The sequence below is a fragment of the Chelon labrosus genome, assembly GCF_963514085.1.
Source record: "Chelon labrosus genome assembly, chromosome: 22".
NCBI lineage: Eukaryota > Metazoa > Chordata > Actinopteri > Mugiliformes > Mugilidae > Chelon > Chelon labrosus.
In genome coordinates this window covers 2206181-2224806 of record NC_140355.1, presented here as the reverse complement: position 1 = coordinate 2224806, position 18626 = coordinate 2206181, and the positions used below count along the sequence as shown (strand labels likewise).

General features: G+C 42.5%; 1 protein-coding gene across 1 annotated transcript; it reads right to left on the bottom strand.

The window, feature by feature from the left end:
- Positions 1-16974: 16974 nt before the first annotated feature.
- Positions 16975-18517, bottom strand: LOC311507780 (uncharacterized protein). Its single transcript, XM_084572278.1, has 2 exons — positions 18213-18517; positions 16975-17653 (listed from the first exon to the last, which is right to left on the bottom strand). Exons 1-2 carry the CDS (start codon positions 18420-18422, stop codon positions 17048-17050), a joined length of 816 nt encoding a protein of 271 aa, XP_084428404.1. The 5' UTR covers positions 18423-18517; the 3' UTR covers positions 16975-17047.
- Between the last annotated feature and the right edge of the window lie 109 nt (positions 18518-18626).

Below are 18626 nucleotides of genomic sequence, written 5' to 3'. Positions count from 1 at the left end.
AGAGGGATGGATAGAGGATGGGTTGAGAACTCTTGTTTCTGAACCTAAGTTTTGATAACTCCATGTAAAGCAGGTCAGTCCTTTCTCCTTCCATCAGGATATCTGGTTGGTAGCTAATCCTCCGGCTAAACAGACTGACATAGCTCATGATCTAACACTAGAAATTCTTCAAAAACTTTCCTAATAGCCAAATGACACTATTGTCTAGCTAATATTGCTCTCTGGTCAAAGCCAGCTAGGTGTCAGTTTTGCATCTTTCTATTTTTCACAAAGCACTCACCAATGACTAAAATCAGCCAAGATTTATTGTTGTCAAACCTATTGCACCGCCAATGATTTACCAGACTATTTCTCATTTCATTTCATTTCTTGTTTCCAGGTGAAGAGTCCAGCCCAGGTGGAGTGCTCAGAGGTAAAACTATTCCAGTGGGAGATTCTGTTTGAAAGAGAACTGATTTCCAAGGGTATGATAGATGAATATGCTCTTCCAGTCTGGGCTGGTACCTGGAAGATCATGAACTTTCCCTTCAGGCAGGAGAAAAAGCACTGGGATAATCCCTGGCCCTATTACGAACAAAACCTCAGCAACAAGTTGGAGAAAATAAAGGAACTAGAGGAGCAGGTGGGGATGACTACAACTACTGTTTTGTTGTTGCTTTCTGCCTTTTCATTCGAGGCCCAATACTGCATGGCCAACGAGCCACAAGCACAGCTATTTAATTTGATATGAAAAATGTGTGTTGTGACGATCAAACAGGATGAGCTTTCAGACTGGGAGGATTCATGGAAACTGTCCGAGGTTGAGCTTGAAGCAGAAGACGTTGCAGACGAGGAGACCCTAGCTTCAAGCTCCTGTTACAGCGACACCACGGCCATGATGAGGATAAATGATGTGTTCGTGCCAGGATGGAGCAACTCCTGGCAGCTCTCTGCTGCTCCTCCAGAGGAAAATGAAGAGCGCCAGAAAGCATGGAGCTCCTGCTGGGGATACATGCAGCAGATCAGGTGGGTTTGGTTTTGTGTGTCCAGTGCCTCACACTAACCTTCAAAAAGTTTTTATTGAGTTTTTAACAACTGAAATGTTATTAACTGTAGTTTAGAATTAAACATGCTGCCATCCACAGAAAATAAGAAAAGCATAAAGGTAAAAGAAACAACAATGAGCCATCGAAGAACACATTTTTTTTTTGTTTTTAAATGGGATTAGGAGTTCCCACCATTCACAATAAATCAGCTCTATAGACTTTATAAAAGGCAGTATCCTGGTGTGCAACAGAAATAGACAGATGGACTTCAGTATAAAGTTTAAAGTTTAAGGGCCATACAAATTGTGTCTCAGTCACCAAGAAAAATAACAGGACTGTGCTTGAAGATTAAAATACAAACCACTGCCAGGTAAAAAACTTGACCAACTTCACCTTTGACACTCCTTCCAAAAATATAACCTTGAGCAGCTGAACAACATTTTGAAGATTGTGATATGCAGCTAGAGAGTGTGTCACTTGCTCTGTGCAGGGGTTGCAGTCCCTCATTCACAATATGTTTCAGGGTATGTAAGACAAATTCTAAACTGGAATCTCTAAATAGATGCATTGCTTGTACTAGATTTCTGGCAGTGTCTCTTTATATTCTCATTTAACATACATTTTACTGCTCCCCTGTGGCTTTATTGATGGACTCCATAGCGTGGAACTTCTTTGCTCGTGGTATTGATTTATGCAAGTTAAAACTGATTTCTGACTTAGAAAAAACACTGGACACTCATCTGAGCTCCAGATATCAGTTGTTAAATTAAACAGCAATGTTTTCCAAGCTTTTTGAAATGAATTCGTACACTTGCATATACTTATGGACAAAGTGATTCTTTCCAATATAAAAATTTCATGTATAATTTTGTATCATCCAGAGAAGGTGGGTCTGGGTTAAGCCCCTTCTTTCCTAGCAGCTACATACTATACCAAATAGGGTTTTTTTTTGTTTATATTAATGCTTTTTGAATTTAGAAATCCGGTGTACAGTTCTATTCAATTCAAAGTAATTTTAGTGCCTAATATGATTTCACATTCTGTGTGGATGCTGTGCCAGAAAGAAACTATTAATGGACATGCCCAAAATATGTGATGGCGATCGGCTTCTTGAGAGCCACAGTATCTCCAACAATCAGAGGAGCTTGAATGATGACATGTCTGAAGCGAGGTAATAAAAAACCTTTACAACCAAACATTCTCCAAGAAACTCAACAGGTTATTTTGTATTGAAATTCACATTATTTTATCCATGATTCCTCTGAAATTAGAGTATTTTTTCCACTGTTCCACTTTTGTAGACAGAGTTTGCTGTTTTTTGCTTCTTTGTGGTCCTTTGTGCAATCTCAAAATAATTTTGAACCCAGGGTTTTGTCCCTTATAGACACTTCAAATAAATTTTAAAAACTTTACTGCCTTCTAATTTGGACACATTCAAGGTCTATCTGCATTTCATAGTCTTTACAAGTGACTTATTGATCAGTTGTCCCTGATGAAGACACTAACATCCAGACTGATAGAGATGCAACAGTTACAAAAGACTCAAATTTGAGGTGGTTTTCCATTTTGTTCTGTGCATTATTTTCCATGTATTTACTATTCCCAAAGTTGTGCGTACATTTTCAAGCTCATATTTTCTGTTTATTGTCAAACTGGTCATAACTGGTCTTAACCAAAACCATGATTACATTCACAGGTGGTGCAAGGCTTCGCTGAAGTCCCATCATCAACACAGTGCTATGCTGAAGAGGAGACGTGAAACTACAAACTGCCTCCTCACATCAGAGCTAGACAACGAGACTGTAGACAGCACAGAATGGACAGAGTCTTGGAGAGCTCCTAAAGGTTGGGTTAAGCCACAGGAAGAGGAAGTGGAGGTAGAGGAAGAGAAGGAAACAGAGGAAAAGATCCGTGACACTGAGGAGGAGGAGGAGGAGGAGGAGGAGGAGGAGGAGGAGGAGGGTGAAGGAGTGGACAATAAGGAGGATGAAAAAGATGATGAAGAGGAGGACGAAGGAGTGGAGGAAGAGGAGGAGGAGGAGGAGGAGGAGGAGGAGGAAGAGGAGGAGGAGGAGGAGGAGGAAAATGTCGACAAAAATGAAGACGACAAAGATGTAGAAAGGGAGGAGTGGAACAGAGGAGTGCTCAAAGAGAAGGAAGACAAATACCATATCAATAAGTCTGAGGATGAAGAAGGAGAGGAGAATGGGTCTGAGGAGGATGAAGGAGTAGACGAGGAAGAGGAAGAGGAGGACGAGGAAGAGGGGGAGGAGGACGAGGAAGATGATGAAGTTGTCGACAACAAGAAGAAAAACACAGTACAGGTGGAGGAGAAGAAAAAAGTAAACAAGAAACATGATGAGGATAGAGTGTGTGAGGAGGACAAAGACGCAGAGAGCGATGATGCAGATGAAGATGAGGGGAATGAGGAGGAGGTGGAGCTGGAGCAAGAGAAGAACAAAGAAGGAAAGAAGAAGGAGGAAAATGAAGTAGATGAGGAGGAGAATGAGGATGAGGATAAAGAGGAAGAGGAGGAGGAGGAGGAGGAGGAGGAAGAAGAAGAGGAGGAAAAAGACAACAATGTAAATAAAAAGGGGGCTGAAGCAGAAGAGGAGGAGGAGGAGGAGGATGACGGCAACAAAGAATCCGAGAAGGAGAAAGATGAAGAAATAGATGAGAGCAAGAATGCAGGTGTAAAACGAATGGACCAGAGTGTTCTAATTGATAAAAATGAAGAGGAGGACAAAAAAGAGGAGGAGGAGGAGGAGGAGGAGGAGGAGGAGGAGGAGGAAGAGGAGGAGGAAGAGGAGGAGGAGGAGGAGGAGGAGGAGGAGGAGGAGGAAGGGGTGGAGGAGGGGGAAAATGAAGTAAATAAAGAGGAAGAAAAACACAAGAATGCCCAGAACAAAGAAGAAGATGTTGTCAAAGAGGAAGAAGAAGAGGAGGAGGAGGAGGAGGAGGAGGAGGAGGAGGAGGAGGAGAAGGAGGAAAATGAGGAAGAAGAAGATGTAGACGAGGATGAGCATGAAGAAGTAAATCGGAAGACTGAGAAGGAAAAGGTACACAAAAAACCTGAAGAGAAAGAAGTACATAAAGAGAAGGAAGAAAAGGACAAAGAAAAAGAGACAACAGAAGATGAATGTGATGAAGAGGACAGCAGTGTTGGTGATGTAGAAGAGGAGGAGAATGAAGAGGAGGAAGAGGATAAAGGGGACGAAAAAGTAAAAAACAAAGTAGAAGAGGAGAATAAAGAAACGGGGGAAGAAGGAGACAGTGAAGAAGAAGAGGAGGAAGAAGCAGATGAGGAGGAAGAAGAACAAAAGGAAGACAGTAAAGAGGAGGACAAAAAAGTTCACATTCAAGAGGAGAAGGACGAAACAGAGGAAGAGGAAGAAACAGAGGAAGAAGAAACAGAGGAGGAGGAAGAAACAGAGGAGGAAGAAGAAGGTGTAAACAAAGACCAGGACAAAGAAGAAGACAGTGAAGAAGAGGAGGATGAAGAAGTGGATGAGAAGGAAGCTGATGAAATTCAAAAGAAAAACAAAAAAGAGGAGAAAAAAGACAGTCAGAAGGAGGAGGAGGAGGAGGACGAGGAAGAGGAGGAGGAGGAAGAAGAAGAGGAGGAGGAGGAAGAAGAAGAGGAAGAGGAGGAGGATGAGGAGGGGCAAGAGGATGAAGAAGCTGGAGAAGAGAAGGAGCTTGGTGAAGATGAACAGGAAGTGATGGAGATAAGAGAGAAGAACACGGAAGAAGAGAAGAAGGAGGAGAAGAAGTCACTGAAACGACTTAAACAGAAACCTGACGTCCCACTCCATCTCCAGTTCCATAAACTGAACACCTCCTTCGCCTCCTGGAAGCAGTCGTGCATGGTGGCGGTGGCTCACAGAGGCGGGGATGAAGGTGAGGAGGAGGAAGACGGGGTAGGGGAGGAGGAGGAGGAGGAATGGTACGCTTGGAAAGAGTCGTGGAGGATTTGTCGCTGGAAGAAGCCCGACGAGGACGAGGTGGTGTGTTTCTCCACTGAGCACCGGAGTCAGAAGTACATGGGACTGACGCAGGAAGAAGACGGCATGCCGAAGAGCGAGTGGGCTCTCAGCTGGAGAATGGCTGCAGCGAAGGATGGAGAGGAAGAAGAAGAAGAAGAAGAGGAAGAAGAAGAGGAAGAAGAAGAAGAAGAAGAAGACGAAGACGAAGACGAAGAAGGGGAGAGCTGAGATATTCTGATCTCTCTAAGATCATGAGTTATGAAGTCAAATGACACGTTTAAAAAAGGTGGGGAGGTTAGAAGGGTGGGGTATCAAACTTGCATAGCACCGAATGTGTCCGTACGATCAAAAGCTGACATCAGCTAGAGTTGGATTCACGCTGCGAGCACATTGTTCCTTTCAGTCCAGATTGGCTACCTACCTCACTGGTGTTGTAAAGTTACCTGAGAACTGCTATCACTTGCTGGTAACACACGGCTGTTTGTAATTGCTTAGCAGCAAAAGTGTTGTGTTGACATCACATGTCACTTGAGCAACTCTAAACACCTACATGCACATCTCTACACTTAGCTAAATAGCCATGCTGGGAGCACACTCCAGTTCACCAGGATCTCTAATGGAGGTGAACAGTGCGAAGAATGAGCCAATAGCAACCCTGATTGTAAATATACCAGGTAGATATAAATTGTAGTTATACTTCAACGTGCTTCAAAGTGTGGATGATGACCATCCAGCTGGTAGACTGCACACTTCTAAACAAAACTACAGATGGCTCCAAACGTTAACAAGCCGACTAGGACCATAGAATTTAACATTTTACATTTCTGACTGTAGTGCCTTACACTACATGTGGGAGTAAACATGCTACTGCAACACATTAATACGATTTCCCTGCTCAACAATGGCTGTGCGTTCCATCATTAAAATAATGAATGAGATGTTGTAAGGCTGTGAGGAGGTGTTTTCAAGTGTTAGCAAGCTAACCTGCTAGCATGTTTACAATGTGTGTTATAGTGTTATTGCACAGACCACCTAATGCTGCTTTATGACTTTGTTTTTTTTTATTATTTAAAAGGTATGGACATACTTCAGTAGAAAGTGAAAACTATGTTGTTGTTTTTCTTACATTTGACCAATTCATTGAAGCTTAATAAAACAACACAGCAGGGTTATCGACAGCTTCTTGAGTCCGTTTTCCTCTTTGTCTAAAATACAAACTTAATCAAGGTCAGTGTGTGTGTGTGTGCATTTTTAGTGTTCATCTGAGAAGGCTATCAAACAGTGACATAGTGACCTTCACCTTACAAGTTCACTGAAAGTTCACCCTGACCTACAGTCTTGCAGGTTGTGGGATGGTCATGAAATGTTTCCCAAACATCTCAGCTCAAAGACATCTTTCCCCAAGTGTGACTCTGATATTCTGTTTAGTTGTTGTCATGGGAAATTAAACTGGATTATACTTGAGATAACTTATACTTCAGCCAGATGCATGTTCAAATGATTATGATGTAAATAACCCCAGTCAGAGGAATGACTTTAACTGTTTACCTTCAAGTCTAATGATTTCGATTTGCTCTCCTGTGTCTCTCTCTTCCCCTCTGAGTCCTCCAGCAGCTTGTAAGCTTTCAGATGCAGATTTCCTGTGGTGCTCAGATCAGGCTGTGCCTCCTGCTGCTGACACTCCTGCTGTGTATTAGCATGAGATCAGACTACATTGTGATGCTGCACAGATGACTAAATACCCATTTCCACTTCTGATTGTCCCTCTGCGCTCAAAGCAGGGACAGATTACCAGAGTTCAGTAGGTGGGGTGCTCCTGGTCTGAGGTGCAGTGGTACTCTGGTTACTCTATTGGCGGTCCGTGCTGATAGATTGCTGCAAGAAATAGCTTGAATATGGTTGTTTGTGTGAAATAATAAGAGAAATAACTTTAACGTGTTTGAGTTTTTTTAGATGATCAGAGCTGAAACTATCTGATCATTTTACTGCTGTGTCAACAAACAGCGTTGGCTCAAAGAAACAATATATTAATAGAGATGTTAGTATAAGTCTCTGAATTAAAAGACTGTTATGTTGTAAAGCCAAATCTACCCTGATAATAGCAGCACTGTTTGATGCAGATTTTGTGGAGGCAAATGAAGAGATGAGGACAGAAACTAGGACACACCAGAGAGACAGAAACATGCAGGTATTCAGTTACTATATCTGTAGAACCATATTCAACATATGAATTCCTAGAAAGAATGTTTTATCATCAACATACAGCACAACAACATGGAGCTATAGAGGAAATCCATACAAGGATATGTCAGCAACTGAGTTCAGGCATCATTATTAACGCAGCGGAAGACAAATAGCCCACTAGAGGACATTTTGATATGACAATTCACAATAACATCTTTGCAATAAACTGCCTCATTAAAAGTGGATCCCGAGGTGGTCACGGTCTATTGGTGAAAAACAAATTAACTGATTAAACTTTGCAAGTTTAATATGAATCAGGTGTACACTTAGTTCTTCCAGGAAATACCGCTAGCCAGGCATTTCAGTCTTAATTGTAACACTCCCTCTCGCTCTTTCTTCCTCTGTCTCTCTCTTTCTCTCCCTGTCCAAGAACCTCCAGTCTTCCATCTTTAAGGTACTGACAACTGTTCCTCCATTTCCCCCAAAATTGTGGCTAAAAACTCAAATATATGCACAATATTAACAACAGGCTAAACTGAAATTGGAGTGCCTCTGTTTTCTTTGATATCAGTGCCAGAAACTCGAGGATATTTATCCTGATTTTTATATAGTTAGCCCAAAGCTAATTTCAGTTAAAATAGGTGTATTTTTATGGAGTTTGAGGGGAAATGTATGTATGTATGCATGTAAAAGTGCATAAAAAATATAAAAAGTTCCTTGTTGTTGTCTGCGGTGAAGAATGCTCCCCTAAGGTGGATTTCCTCTTAGCAGCAGGGTCATTAACATGTGAAGGTAAGACTGGAAGGGTGAGGGAGCTTAATATACATGTGTATGAAATGAGAGAGCGAGAGAGCAGGGTGGGGGTGAAAGGGTGGTAGTGCTCAGTGAGAGAGGTGGAGGGGGTGGGGGCGCATTTGATGAGAAACAAGAAGAGAGCAGGGAAGCTGAGGAAGGAGAGGAGGAGGAAAAATGAGGTGCTGGTGACAGTCATATAAAAATTATACAAAAATGGACAGGTTTCCATTTGATGGCACAGTCTTTAAATACAAAAGAAGAAGAAAATATCCATAATCTTCTGTTTGAGTGATTGACTGAACAGGCTGATTGACTCACAGGAATGATATGATTTTTAAGGGATTAAAATAAATAAAAATCTAGATTTATCTAATTTAATTTATCTTTACAGCATGACCTGAAAATAGAAACGTGAACTCTGAAAATTTCTCATGAGAGGTAAATAATCTGAGACAAGATACCACAAGTCAGTCTTGCTTCTTGTCAGCTTGTTGAGTGGCATGGCAGGGAAAAAAAACAACATTTTAATCAAATATTTAACTTTTCTATTATCTAAAACATTGGAATGAAACAATTTACAGTCTTTTCTGTTTTTGTTTTTGAGTCAGTTTCCATAGTTGTTGATTCCAAGCGCTCACTAAAACCCAGACACACGGAAACAGAGAGCGATCGAGAGTGGGCGTGGCTTCCGGACTCCTCCCCCTTTAGGAGAGTCACCTGGAGGAGAAGTGAAGCCAAGAGTAGACAGAGCTGAGACTGAGAGGACCAACTGCAGGAGGATATACTGGTTCTCGTTTGGATTAATCCATTTTTTTCCCAAATCGCTGGAGGAGTAGGAATACTTAAGTAAAGCCACACAGATCCTTTTTTATTTTTTTAATTTGTGGAGAGTTTCACTTCTGGTCTGCAAAGAGCAAACAGAAAGTTTGGAAATATTTCCGTTACATCCTGCGTTTCTTCCTCCGTGTTTTATTGTGAGCTGAGAAAGGTCAAGAAAGTGTTTTGAATATTTTTTTTTATTTTTGTTTTCTTTTAGAATGAGTCGCAGCCTCAGGTGAGTCTGGAGACAAAATGAATCAGTGAACTTGAGTCTTAGCTGTCATTTGATTTTTGAGACTTCATTAAATGTGTTTGACTGTTTGCAGGATGGTGCTCTGTGCCTGGATGTGTCTCCAGTTCGCTGCTTCAGGTCAGTTCTTCTCACCCTTCTGGTGCTTTTGAACTTCTATAGTGAACAGTAAGAAAAGTCATTGAACTGACACCTGAAATCTGGTCTATTCTTATTTTCAAAATGATTGATTTGTATATTGCATTAACATTTTGAATATTCTGTCAGATTTTTCAGTCACTGATAGAAATGTTGTTTATTTGGCAGAATATCTGCATGTAGTGTGCACTGCTGCTCTCACATGAACAAATTAGCTGCTGAGTTTGTGTGTGAAGCTGCATTAAAAGTGAAATGAGCGGATTGTACAGGAAGTCATAAAAGACTGCTGCAAAACATTCATTCTAATGGCTGAGTACTACATTCTGTGTAGTTGTTTAGGTGTGGTTCAGATCATTGTCCTGCTGCCAGGTCCAGTGATGGGACCCAGTTTTAGCGTACTAGCAGGGACTTTTAGCATTTGGTTAATATCATGATAACCATCTGATAGAAAATAGCTTCACAGCCTCAAATATCCACCACACTACCATCGACACATCAGTATCATTTGCAGTTGGGTGGGATGTACAGTGGTTGTGGTACAGAGGTGACTGGTACCCTCTCCCCCCTCTGTGATCAAGTTTTTCCAAGTCTAAAGCCTGACTTTCCTGCATTTCAGACTGTGAAGGAGAAGAGGTTTCCCTTTCAACATCTCCTTCTCCGTCATTCCCTGCTGCTGCTGATGCTTCTTCTTCGGTGGTGAAATCCTCACTGACCTCCCAGGACTTCCTGGGTCAGTTTGCCCAGGTGGGCTCACCAAACAGCGGGGACCGTAAACACCGGGATGCCAGCGCCGTCCTGCCCTTCATCGGCCTCACCGGAAGTGAGTTAACGCCGCCGCACTGCACACACAGATGGAGGGGCGGAGGACGGGGGGGTGCACACACCGGAAAAGAATTCGACAGTTTGCCCAAAACAGACAGAGATAGTTTGTACTGTAGTAAGAATTTCACATGGTGAAGCAGAGAAACCTTTTCTTCATTGTCCTGAAAATTTAGACCAAGACATAAAGTTCAACATGTATTTATCTGAATGTTCCCATCACATCATGTTGTGAGTCTATATGACATACATCCTAATCCTGCACAATTATCTTTTTTGGATAACTGTTGAAATAAGTTCCAATTGCTTGCAATTACAATGCAATGTATTTTTCTGTTCTTGCAGTATTTGCATTAGAATAGCAATTCTTCAAAACTGCAACACAGAGTTACTCAGATTAGTCGTTCAAAGCACAGAGTAAAAAACAGTAGTGTATTTTAAAATGTAAATGAGAACAATAAGAATTATAAATATAATTTCCCCTTTTTGGCTAAAAACACACTTGAGACTCCTCCAGCGAGACAGTTAGGGATGTTTTCAGCCGTTCAGTTTTAGTGTTTTGCTGTTAATTTCAGATGTTTGTCCAGACTCTGTGTTTGCTGATGTGAAGCAGAGCACCACAGGAATGTGCTGCCAGATGGAGACTGGTTAATCTCACTGATACAGACAGGGAAAGGCTTCACCAACCTCCGGTGATTGCCCACACAGATCATGTGCCATGGTTACCTTAGCATTATTTACTTCGTCTGTTAGCAGTCATAAAGTTTTGACTCAATGAAGTATGGAGAGCAGTCACATAGCCGTTTGATTGTTTCATCCTCAGTGCAAAGTGAGTTTCTTCTCCAAACGTGATAGGGTGCAGATTGTTGAAGTCTACTTAGGAAAGATTTAAATGTCAAAGTACAATGATCTATTTGAAGTAAGTAGCTCAGTAGATTCAGTAGTTGTCGATTGCAGCTCTAATGTCTGTCTTTTTTATCTTTGAGGTGCTGAGCAGAGCCGTAGCTGCTGCAAGAACGGGGGGACCTGTATCCTGGGCAGCTTCTGTGCCTGCCCTCCATTCTTCACCGGGAGGAGCTGTGAGTACGACCAGCGCATCAGGTAAACGACAAGAAGACAGTGCTGCATCCTGGTCTGATGATACTGTACAATTCCTTTTCTAAAGCTACCGTTGAGACAAGAGGTACCATTCAGGTCAGGCACTGATCCCAAACTCACATCACCCAAACAATGATGCACTGGGACTAAAATAAAAGTACACTTTCGGGGTTATTTTTGACTCACCAACACAATTGTTGTATCCTTGTAAAATTGTCAAACAACTATTATTTGTGTTGTTGTAATGGGACTCATCCATCCACACAGGAAAGGAAAATTTTGAATATGGAGGTCTTAGCCAAATCCCAAAACTAAAATGAAGAAGCTTTTATTGAAACTCTTTCGTGTCTGTAATTTGCATCTTTTTTTTCCTGTGTCTACAGGAGTTGTGGTTTGATTCCTCACGGGGAGTGGGTTCAGAAAGGCTGCTCCTACTGTCGCTGTGGTTATGGCTTCCTGCACTGCTTCCCCCACGTTTTCCATACAGACTGTGGTAAGATACACTTTCTATGCATCAGACACTAGAGGTAGACTGAGTAGAGTTGGGACCTGGACCTGTGGACCTCTGCTAGACCCATTTTGGAGGCGTGTTGCAGAGAGATACAGTAATCCACCCCAGACTGTGTTTATGGTTATTTTACTTCAGAGATGAGAGGGAGTTCCATTTGTTGTGCTGTTTTTCTATGCGTTTTTGTGTCTACCGAGACATGGAGGAACGGTAGCCCACCAGTCGGCTCGAAAACTGCGTCGTTCACACTTTCCGTGTTCCAAAGAGAAACAATTGTAAATGCACCTTTGAACGACCGCATACCCCGCCCCCTCATTTCCAGTTCAAGGCTTTTATTCCAAAATGCAAACCATTCCTCCCTTTAACTCCCACGCAAACAAATTGACAGTAAGCCGTTTGAATACAAAGGCTACGCTAATCGACCACTTTCACTCCAAAAACAGGTTTTGCAAAACACACTCCAAATGTGGGGCTTAAAAAAGTACAACAAATACAAAACATTTAAAGTTAGTTAGACTGCAGTGTTATTTATTGATCAGTTGAACGAACTAGCATTCTACCCTTTTAGTCTCTGCTATATATATTGTTTGGTTGAAGAAGTGGTGGCTTCATTTGGTTCGTCGCCTCTTAAACTACACACATGCCGTAGTTGACACATCATACAGTATTTTCCATGTCACTTTTCAATGAGATAAGATAATCCCTGACATGTGTCACTGCAGCAAAAGGAAATGAAAGAAAGTAGACCTGATCTAGAATATTATTATATATCTATATACACGGAAGATCCACAACATTATGACCACTCACAGGAGAAGTAAAATTCCCCAGATCCCAAACTGATCGAGTATCTGTAGGATGATCCACAGAGGCATGATGAAAGCATTCGATCATTAATAATATTTTCTCTCTCTCTCTACTTTCCAGATGACTCAGAGGAGGTCCGTTGGTATCATTCCTCAGCTGTCAGGATGATTCCAACCAGCTACTTCCTGTATCTGACACTGCTGCTTCCTGTGCTCCCCTTCCTCTGAGGATTTTTTTTATTTTTTTTTTTAAAGAAAGGGGTGCTGAACAGAAAGTCTGGTGTTAAACCTATGTGATACTGTGACATTGTGGACTTGACACATCTTGACAGGAAACTGACAGATTTCCTAAAATCTGTCAGTTTGCATCCTGATCAAACAGACACATCAGGAATAGAAAGTTCCAGACTCTGTGTGTGTGCCCCTGTTTCTTTTAACTTTTCCTTCCAGTGGAAGGCCACCTGTGCGTCTCCAGTGTCTAGAAGAACAAAATGAAATGTGTGTGAGGGAAGCTGTACATAAGATTTTTATGGATGTGATATTTTTCTTTGTAAAAGAAGACGCAGAGCTTTTCTAAACTCTGTGTACTGTCTGTTTGCACAAGCTGAGCTGATGTGACTTCCTGTCCTTAAATATAAACATGTAGGCATTGTGTGTTTATTAAAGATTTATGGCGCTGTTGCTCTGTGTTTGATTTGTGAGAAATAAAAGAGATTCTGGATATTTTCCCGGGGCTAAAAAACAAATTTAAAAACATATATGACACTGGATGTAACAGTTATGGAATACTGGACATGAACAAAACCCACCAGGCTCACACCAACAAATTAATATTATTTCAACGTTGGTCTTTCTTTGCGTCCAGCCCCCTGACTCTCTGTTATCTGTAGGTATTTTCAGTGGGAGCTGTTGTCTCCCTGTGTGTTTATTGATGAGGTTAAAATTGATTATCTGCTGTCCTCTTATCTTAGACAAACACATCCACTACAGTCTGTCAGCCTGCTGGCTCTTACAGCTCTCACTTCTATAATTAACAGGCCGAAAAAGAAAATCTCATACAACAAATGTAAAGTGTAAATGAAGGTTTTCATTTAAATGTATGTCAGATCACTAACCATTACAGAACAAGGTAACACAATGATCTATGGACTACTAATAAAAGGACTGTATTTATATGAGAGGTTTAGAGAGGCTGGGTACCAACTCAATTCAGTTCAGTGCAATTTTTTATACAACCTCAAGCCTGAAACCTCTGAGAGGCAAGGCAGCAAAACAAGACAGAGATCATTTAGTCATTTTTTTGACAGTGGGTTACTTTGAACTGTTGTCAGGAGCCATGAAACAAGCAGGAGCAGCTACACAGTGAGAACTGTTGAATGAAGAGCTGCAGGTGACAGGGTGCACATCGTCTCGGTGAAGTGTCCAAATGATGTCAGTGGGCCCTGCCGTTCACAGACTCACGCTGAGTTCAGCATTAAATGGAATGCTCAAAGAACGATGGGTGGAGGCCAGCGGTCGGCCAGTTTTTATTAGAGTGATAGCTGATTGAATGCTGCCACCAGAATTATTTACCACCTGTTCCTGTTCGATGTATGGAGCTGTATCATCACTGTATAATGTGAAGTTGTCCCTTTGCATGTTCAGTACAGGCAGGTAAAAGTCAGTTTCCATTTCCAGGAGGAACACAGGTAAAGCATGTGAGTCAGTTTGGTGTACTTTATTTTGAGGTTCAGCAGAGGTGAGTATACAGATTGCATTAGTAAGTAATTTTATTTCCAGCTTCATCTAAAGTTAAGTCTGAAGGTTCATGTCTTTTTCAGTTAAAGTGTAGGCTGTGAAGAGGACGGTTACGTGTCATACGTCCATTCAATAAATCATTTCCATTTGTCATGCTGTGTGTTCAATCTGTGTGTGTGTCAATCTCTGAAGTTGCCCCTGTGCTTAGTTCCTCAACTGGTTTAGCATCCAAAATGTGATCACTAGAATTCTGAATTTATTCATGACACTAAGAATTTGAAGAAAAAAAAGACTGAATTCAATGTCAACTATACTTTTTCAACTGATCTACAGTCACAGGGTGGAGCAGACCCAGTCTAACATAGTCTTGCTATGAAATATATAAAAATTCTACACTTGTTCATGGTTATTTTAAAATTCCAAGGTCCAGTCAGAACAGGTTCGATGGTCCCATGGAATGACCCGAAGAGAAAAACACAGCGAGTTGAGAGGAAGAGGATGGAATTCAAGGCTTTTGAGGAGACACTGAGGGGTTTCACAGTTTAATCCCATGGTAATCTGAATGTAATCTCTCTTTTGTTAGCCAGCAACTCTATAACAACTTGTTTGTGAGCGAGCGTATAACAACATATATAAAGAAAACCAGAAAATGTGATTATACCATAGATCCTGTCAGACATTCCCACAGTGGATTTCTAATGTAGGTGGAGGTCTGAACAGTGGAGCAGCAGGAGATGAGATCAGGTTTAAGAAGGATTTAGGAAGACATGAATGAGAGAAGGAACCATTTTATTGAACATTTCCACTCCCTCCTATGGTCCTCAGTGGTGTATTCCACCTCAGCACTCAGCCATTGTTGTCCCATGAATGCAAACAAACCAAATGTCTTAACTTCAGACAAGCCTTTAGTTTTTTATGCATGTGTGAGATCAGCAAATACACCGGGAGAGAGTGGAGTGATAAAAATAATGAGAAGGAAACTGTGGGAGTGCTTCTTATCTCTCCAGGTTCCTTAAACAACAGCTCCATTTGCTGATAGCAGCCACACGCTGCAGATACACTATCTACTAGTAACACAAACAAAAAACATTTGTATTCCTGTGCCTGAGGGGACATTGTTAAGCTTTAATCACAGAGACAAATAATCAGCTCTGTTTCCGCATGTTTGTGAAGTTATTATTGTTCTGAATGTGTCTTTATTTGAGCAGAAGGTAGCAGGGCGGTTGTTAGTGGGGGCCTTTGGGTCCTATGGGTTGAACGGAGGGGCCTCTGTGGATCATCCCACAGATACTTGATCAGGGTTAGGGTTAGTGTTATAGGGTTATAGGATCTAGTGAATTTGGAGGCCAGGCCAACACCTTGTGCTGTTCTTCATATTTTTTTTAGTTGTTCCTAAAGCGTTTTTGTGTGTGTGTCTGTGTCAGACTGCATCCTGCTGGGGATGGCTGCTGCCATCAAGGAGTGTCATTGCTATGGGGTGGAGCCTGGTCTGGTCTAGGTGGGTGCTACATGTCTAAAGCCCAAGTTATGCTTCCGCGTTGACACAGCGCGAGGGGGCGTACGGACCTATTACGTCCAGAATTCCTGCCCTGTCCTACTACTAGCCAGTGGGAAGCGATTGCTGGTGATTTTTGGCACCTCTGGAACTTTCCAAATTGTGTTGGGAGTTTAGATGGAAAGCATGTCACGATCAAGGCACCGCCGAATGCCGGGAGTGATTACTTCAATTACAAAGGAACTCACTCCATCGTGCTCATGGCTACTTGTGATGCAAGATATCGCTTCACCATGGTGGACGTTGGAGGGTACGGACGGGAGAGCGATGGTGGTATTTTCCAGCGCAGCACATTTGGAGAAATGTTGCTCAAAGAAAAACTGAATCTCCCCCGCCAGCTGTATTTCCTGGCACCATGACCAAGGCCCCGCACCTGATCATCGCTGATGCTGCTTTCCCTCTGCACAACAATATCATGCGCCCCTATGGAGGTATGTAACAGACTATACTCCACACACTTTACATTGACCTTTAAAACCATAACATCTCATGTATGTGAGTGTGCTGTATTTTCTCTTTTCGTGTATAGTCAAATATTTGTAACTGTGGTACAATCATGTTCCTAACTTGCAATATTTGTTTTAATAGGGAGACTATTGGGAATAGAAAAGAAGACCTTCAATTACTGCCTCTCCAGAGCCAGACGGGTCATTGAAAACGCCTTTGGGATCATGGCAGCACGGTGGCGAATTCTGGGCCGGGCGCTTGAGTTCCGACCTGACAAGGCTGTGGATGTCACCAAGGCGTGTGTTGTTCTTCACAACTACCTGTCCTACACAGACGTAGCGAATGCACCAGAAAGCCGCTATGCACCACCCCAATTTACAGACACAGAATCTGTCGGAACGGTACAGCCTGGTGAGTGGCGCAGGGAGGTGGATGGATATTCAAACCCGACACCCGTAAATCGTCAAGAGATGACCAGTCGCCGTTCTGGTCCAGCTGCATTGGGTGTACGGGAGGCCTTGACAAGATTCTTTCTGTCGCAAGAAGGAGCTGTGCCATGGCAGGCTGACATTGTCTCACGTGGGACACTTGAACAGTGATGCTGTGAAAGTCAAGTACTAGAAGTGAAACAGTGATGCTTGTATGTGTTGAACTTGTGTAAATAAACATCCACAATTTTTCAGAACTTGGTGTTTTATGTCTTTGTGCAAAAAATGACAAGGTGCAAACAATAAGAGTTAAAGTATTAAAAGTTTATTAAAAAGGTTAGAGTGAGCTATATACAAGTGCAAAACAGGAATGATTCCAAACTTGCAGGAGTGAACTACTTACCATTAACATAAATGCCTGTCAGTAAATGCCTCCTGCAAAATGTTCGAATTTACATAGGCTGTGACTCTGCTACAGCTTCAGTCTTTTTAATCTCTTCACGTACCAACATGTTAAGATTGTCCATACAACCAGACCTGAACTGTGGCGCCACCCTCCGCAGCATGTCCACCACGACCAGGCCGAACCGTGAGAGCTCGTCTGAAGGTGCTGCCATCCTTTCCTCTATTTCAGCTCTTCTCTTCTTTAGCTGCTCCAGCTCAGCCAACCGCTGGTTGATGTACTCATCATTGTCATTGTCCTTCCTTTTCCTCTTTTGGCCCACCCGGGACAGTGGAGACTGACCTGGGGAGCCCAGGGATGGCCGGGGCAGTTGAGACTGACCGGGGGAGCCTGGGGGTGGCCCAGCTGGTGGACAGGGGAGCTGGGGAGACACTAGTTCGTTGTTTGATTGTTCTTGTGGTGGCAGGGAGACAGATGATGTTGATGGGGGAGGTTCAGGCGATGTTGATGGGGTAGGCTCAGGCGATGTTGATGGGGTAGTCTCAGGCGATGTTGATGGGGTAGGCTCAGGCGATGATGGTGATGGCTCAGACGATGGGGGAGACTCCAACAAAGGACACGGAGACAGACTGGATTCTGTGGGGGTGGGTGAGGCCTGTGGTAAAGAGAGAACAAAGATAAAAGTTACATACAGTTTTACAATATTATTGTATTGCCAATCAGTCGAAGCACTGAACACACTGTGAACACAATACTGTTTTGCACTCTGATGAGACTGCTAGTGTGCTAGCAAGCCCAAACAAAGGCTGACCAGACATCGTATGGTCACATAACAATGCTATTACAACTGGTCTACTACTAGACGTTTTTGAATATGGTATGGATTCTATTAACTTGAAAGCTGAATACTACTCAAACAATGTGCAACAAAAACAGAAGGTGAACACAATAGGATAGGGTTTGATGAGACTGCTAGTGTGCTAGCAAGCCCAAACAAAGGCTGACCAGACATTGTATGGTCACGTAACAATGCTTTTGATTACCTACGGATTACTAGCGAGTAAAAAAAAACAGTTTACAGCCATGAAGGCAAAAGTTATATATATGTTGTTGAAAAATCATTTATCACACCGTGAAAACAACAGGCTATGTTTTGCACGAGACTGCTAGTGTGCTAGCTAGCCCAAACAAAGGTTGACCAGACAAATATTTACCTTGGCAGGAAAATTCGATGAGGTGGCCCGGTGTTTGATATGCGGGCTCAACCAGGAGAGCGTATGGTCAACAAGAGGGAATTTCTTCCCCCCTGCATCGCCGCTGCATGCCGACATTAGTTTTCGGACACGAACGAACCGGTCCCTCACATTCTTCCACTTCGGGTGCTTGCGAACCTCCTCCGCCAGACGCTCTTCCATGTTGTCCATTCTCAAAGACCAGCCAAACTGAAGACTTTTTAAAAATGGCGGTGTTTATGAGTGGAAACCAATGGTGGAAACCGGAAAAGCGGTCTCCACCGGATGTAGTTAGCGGACCAATCACAGCCAATGCCGCTGCGTTGCTGCTGCGTTGCTGTTGCGTCACCTCGACACGCGTCGAGGACTTTTTTTTTTTTTTTTTTTTTCAATCTT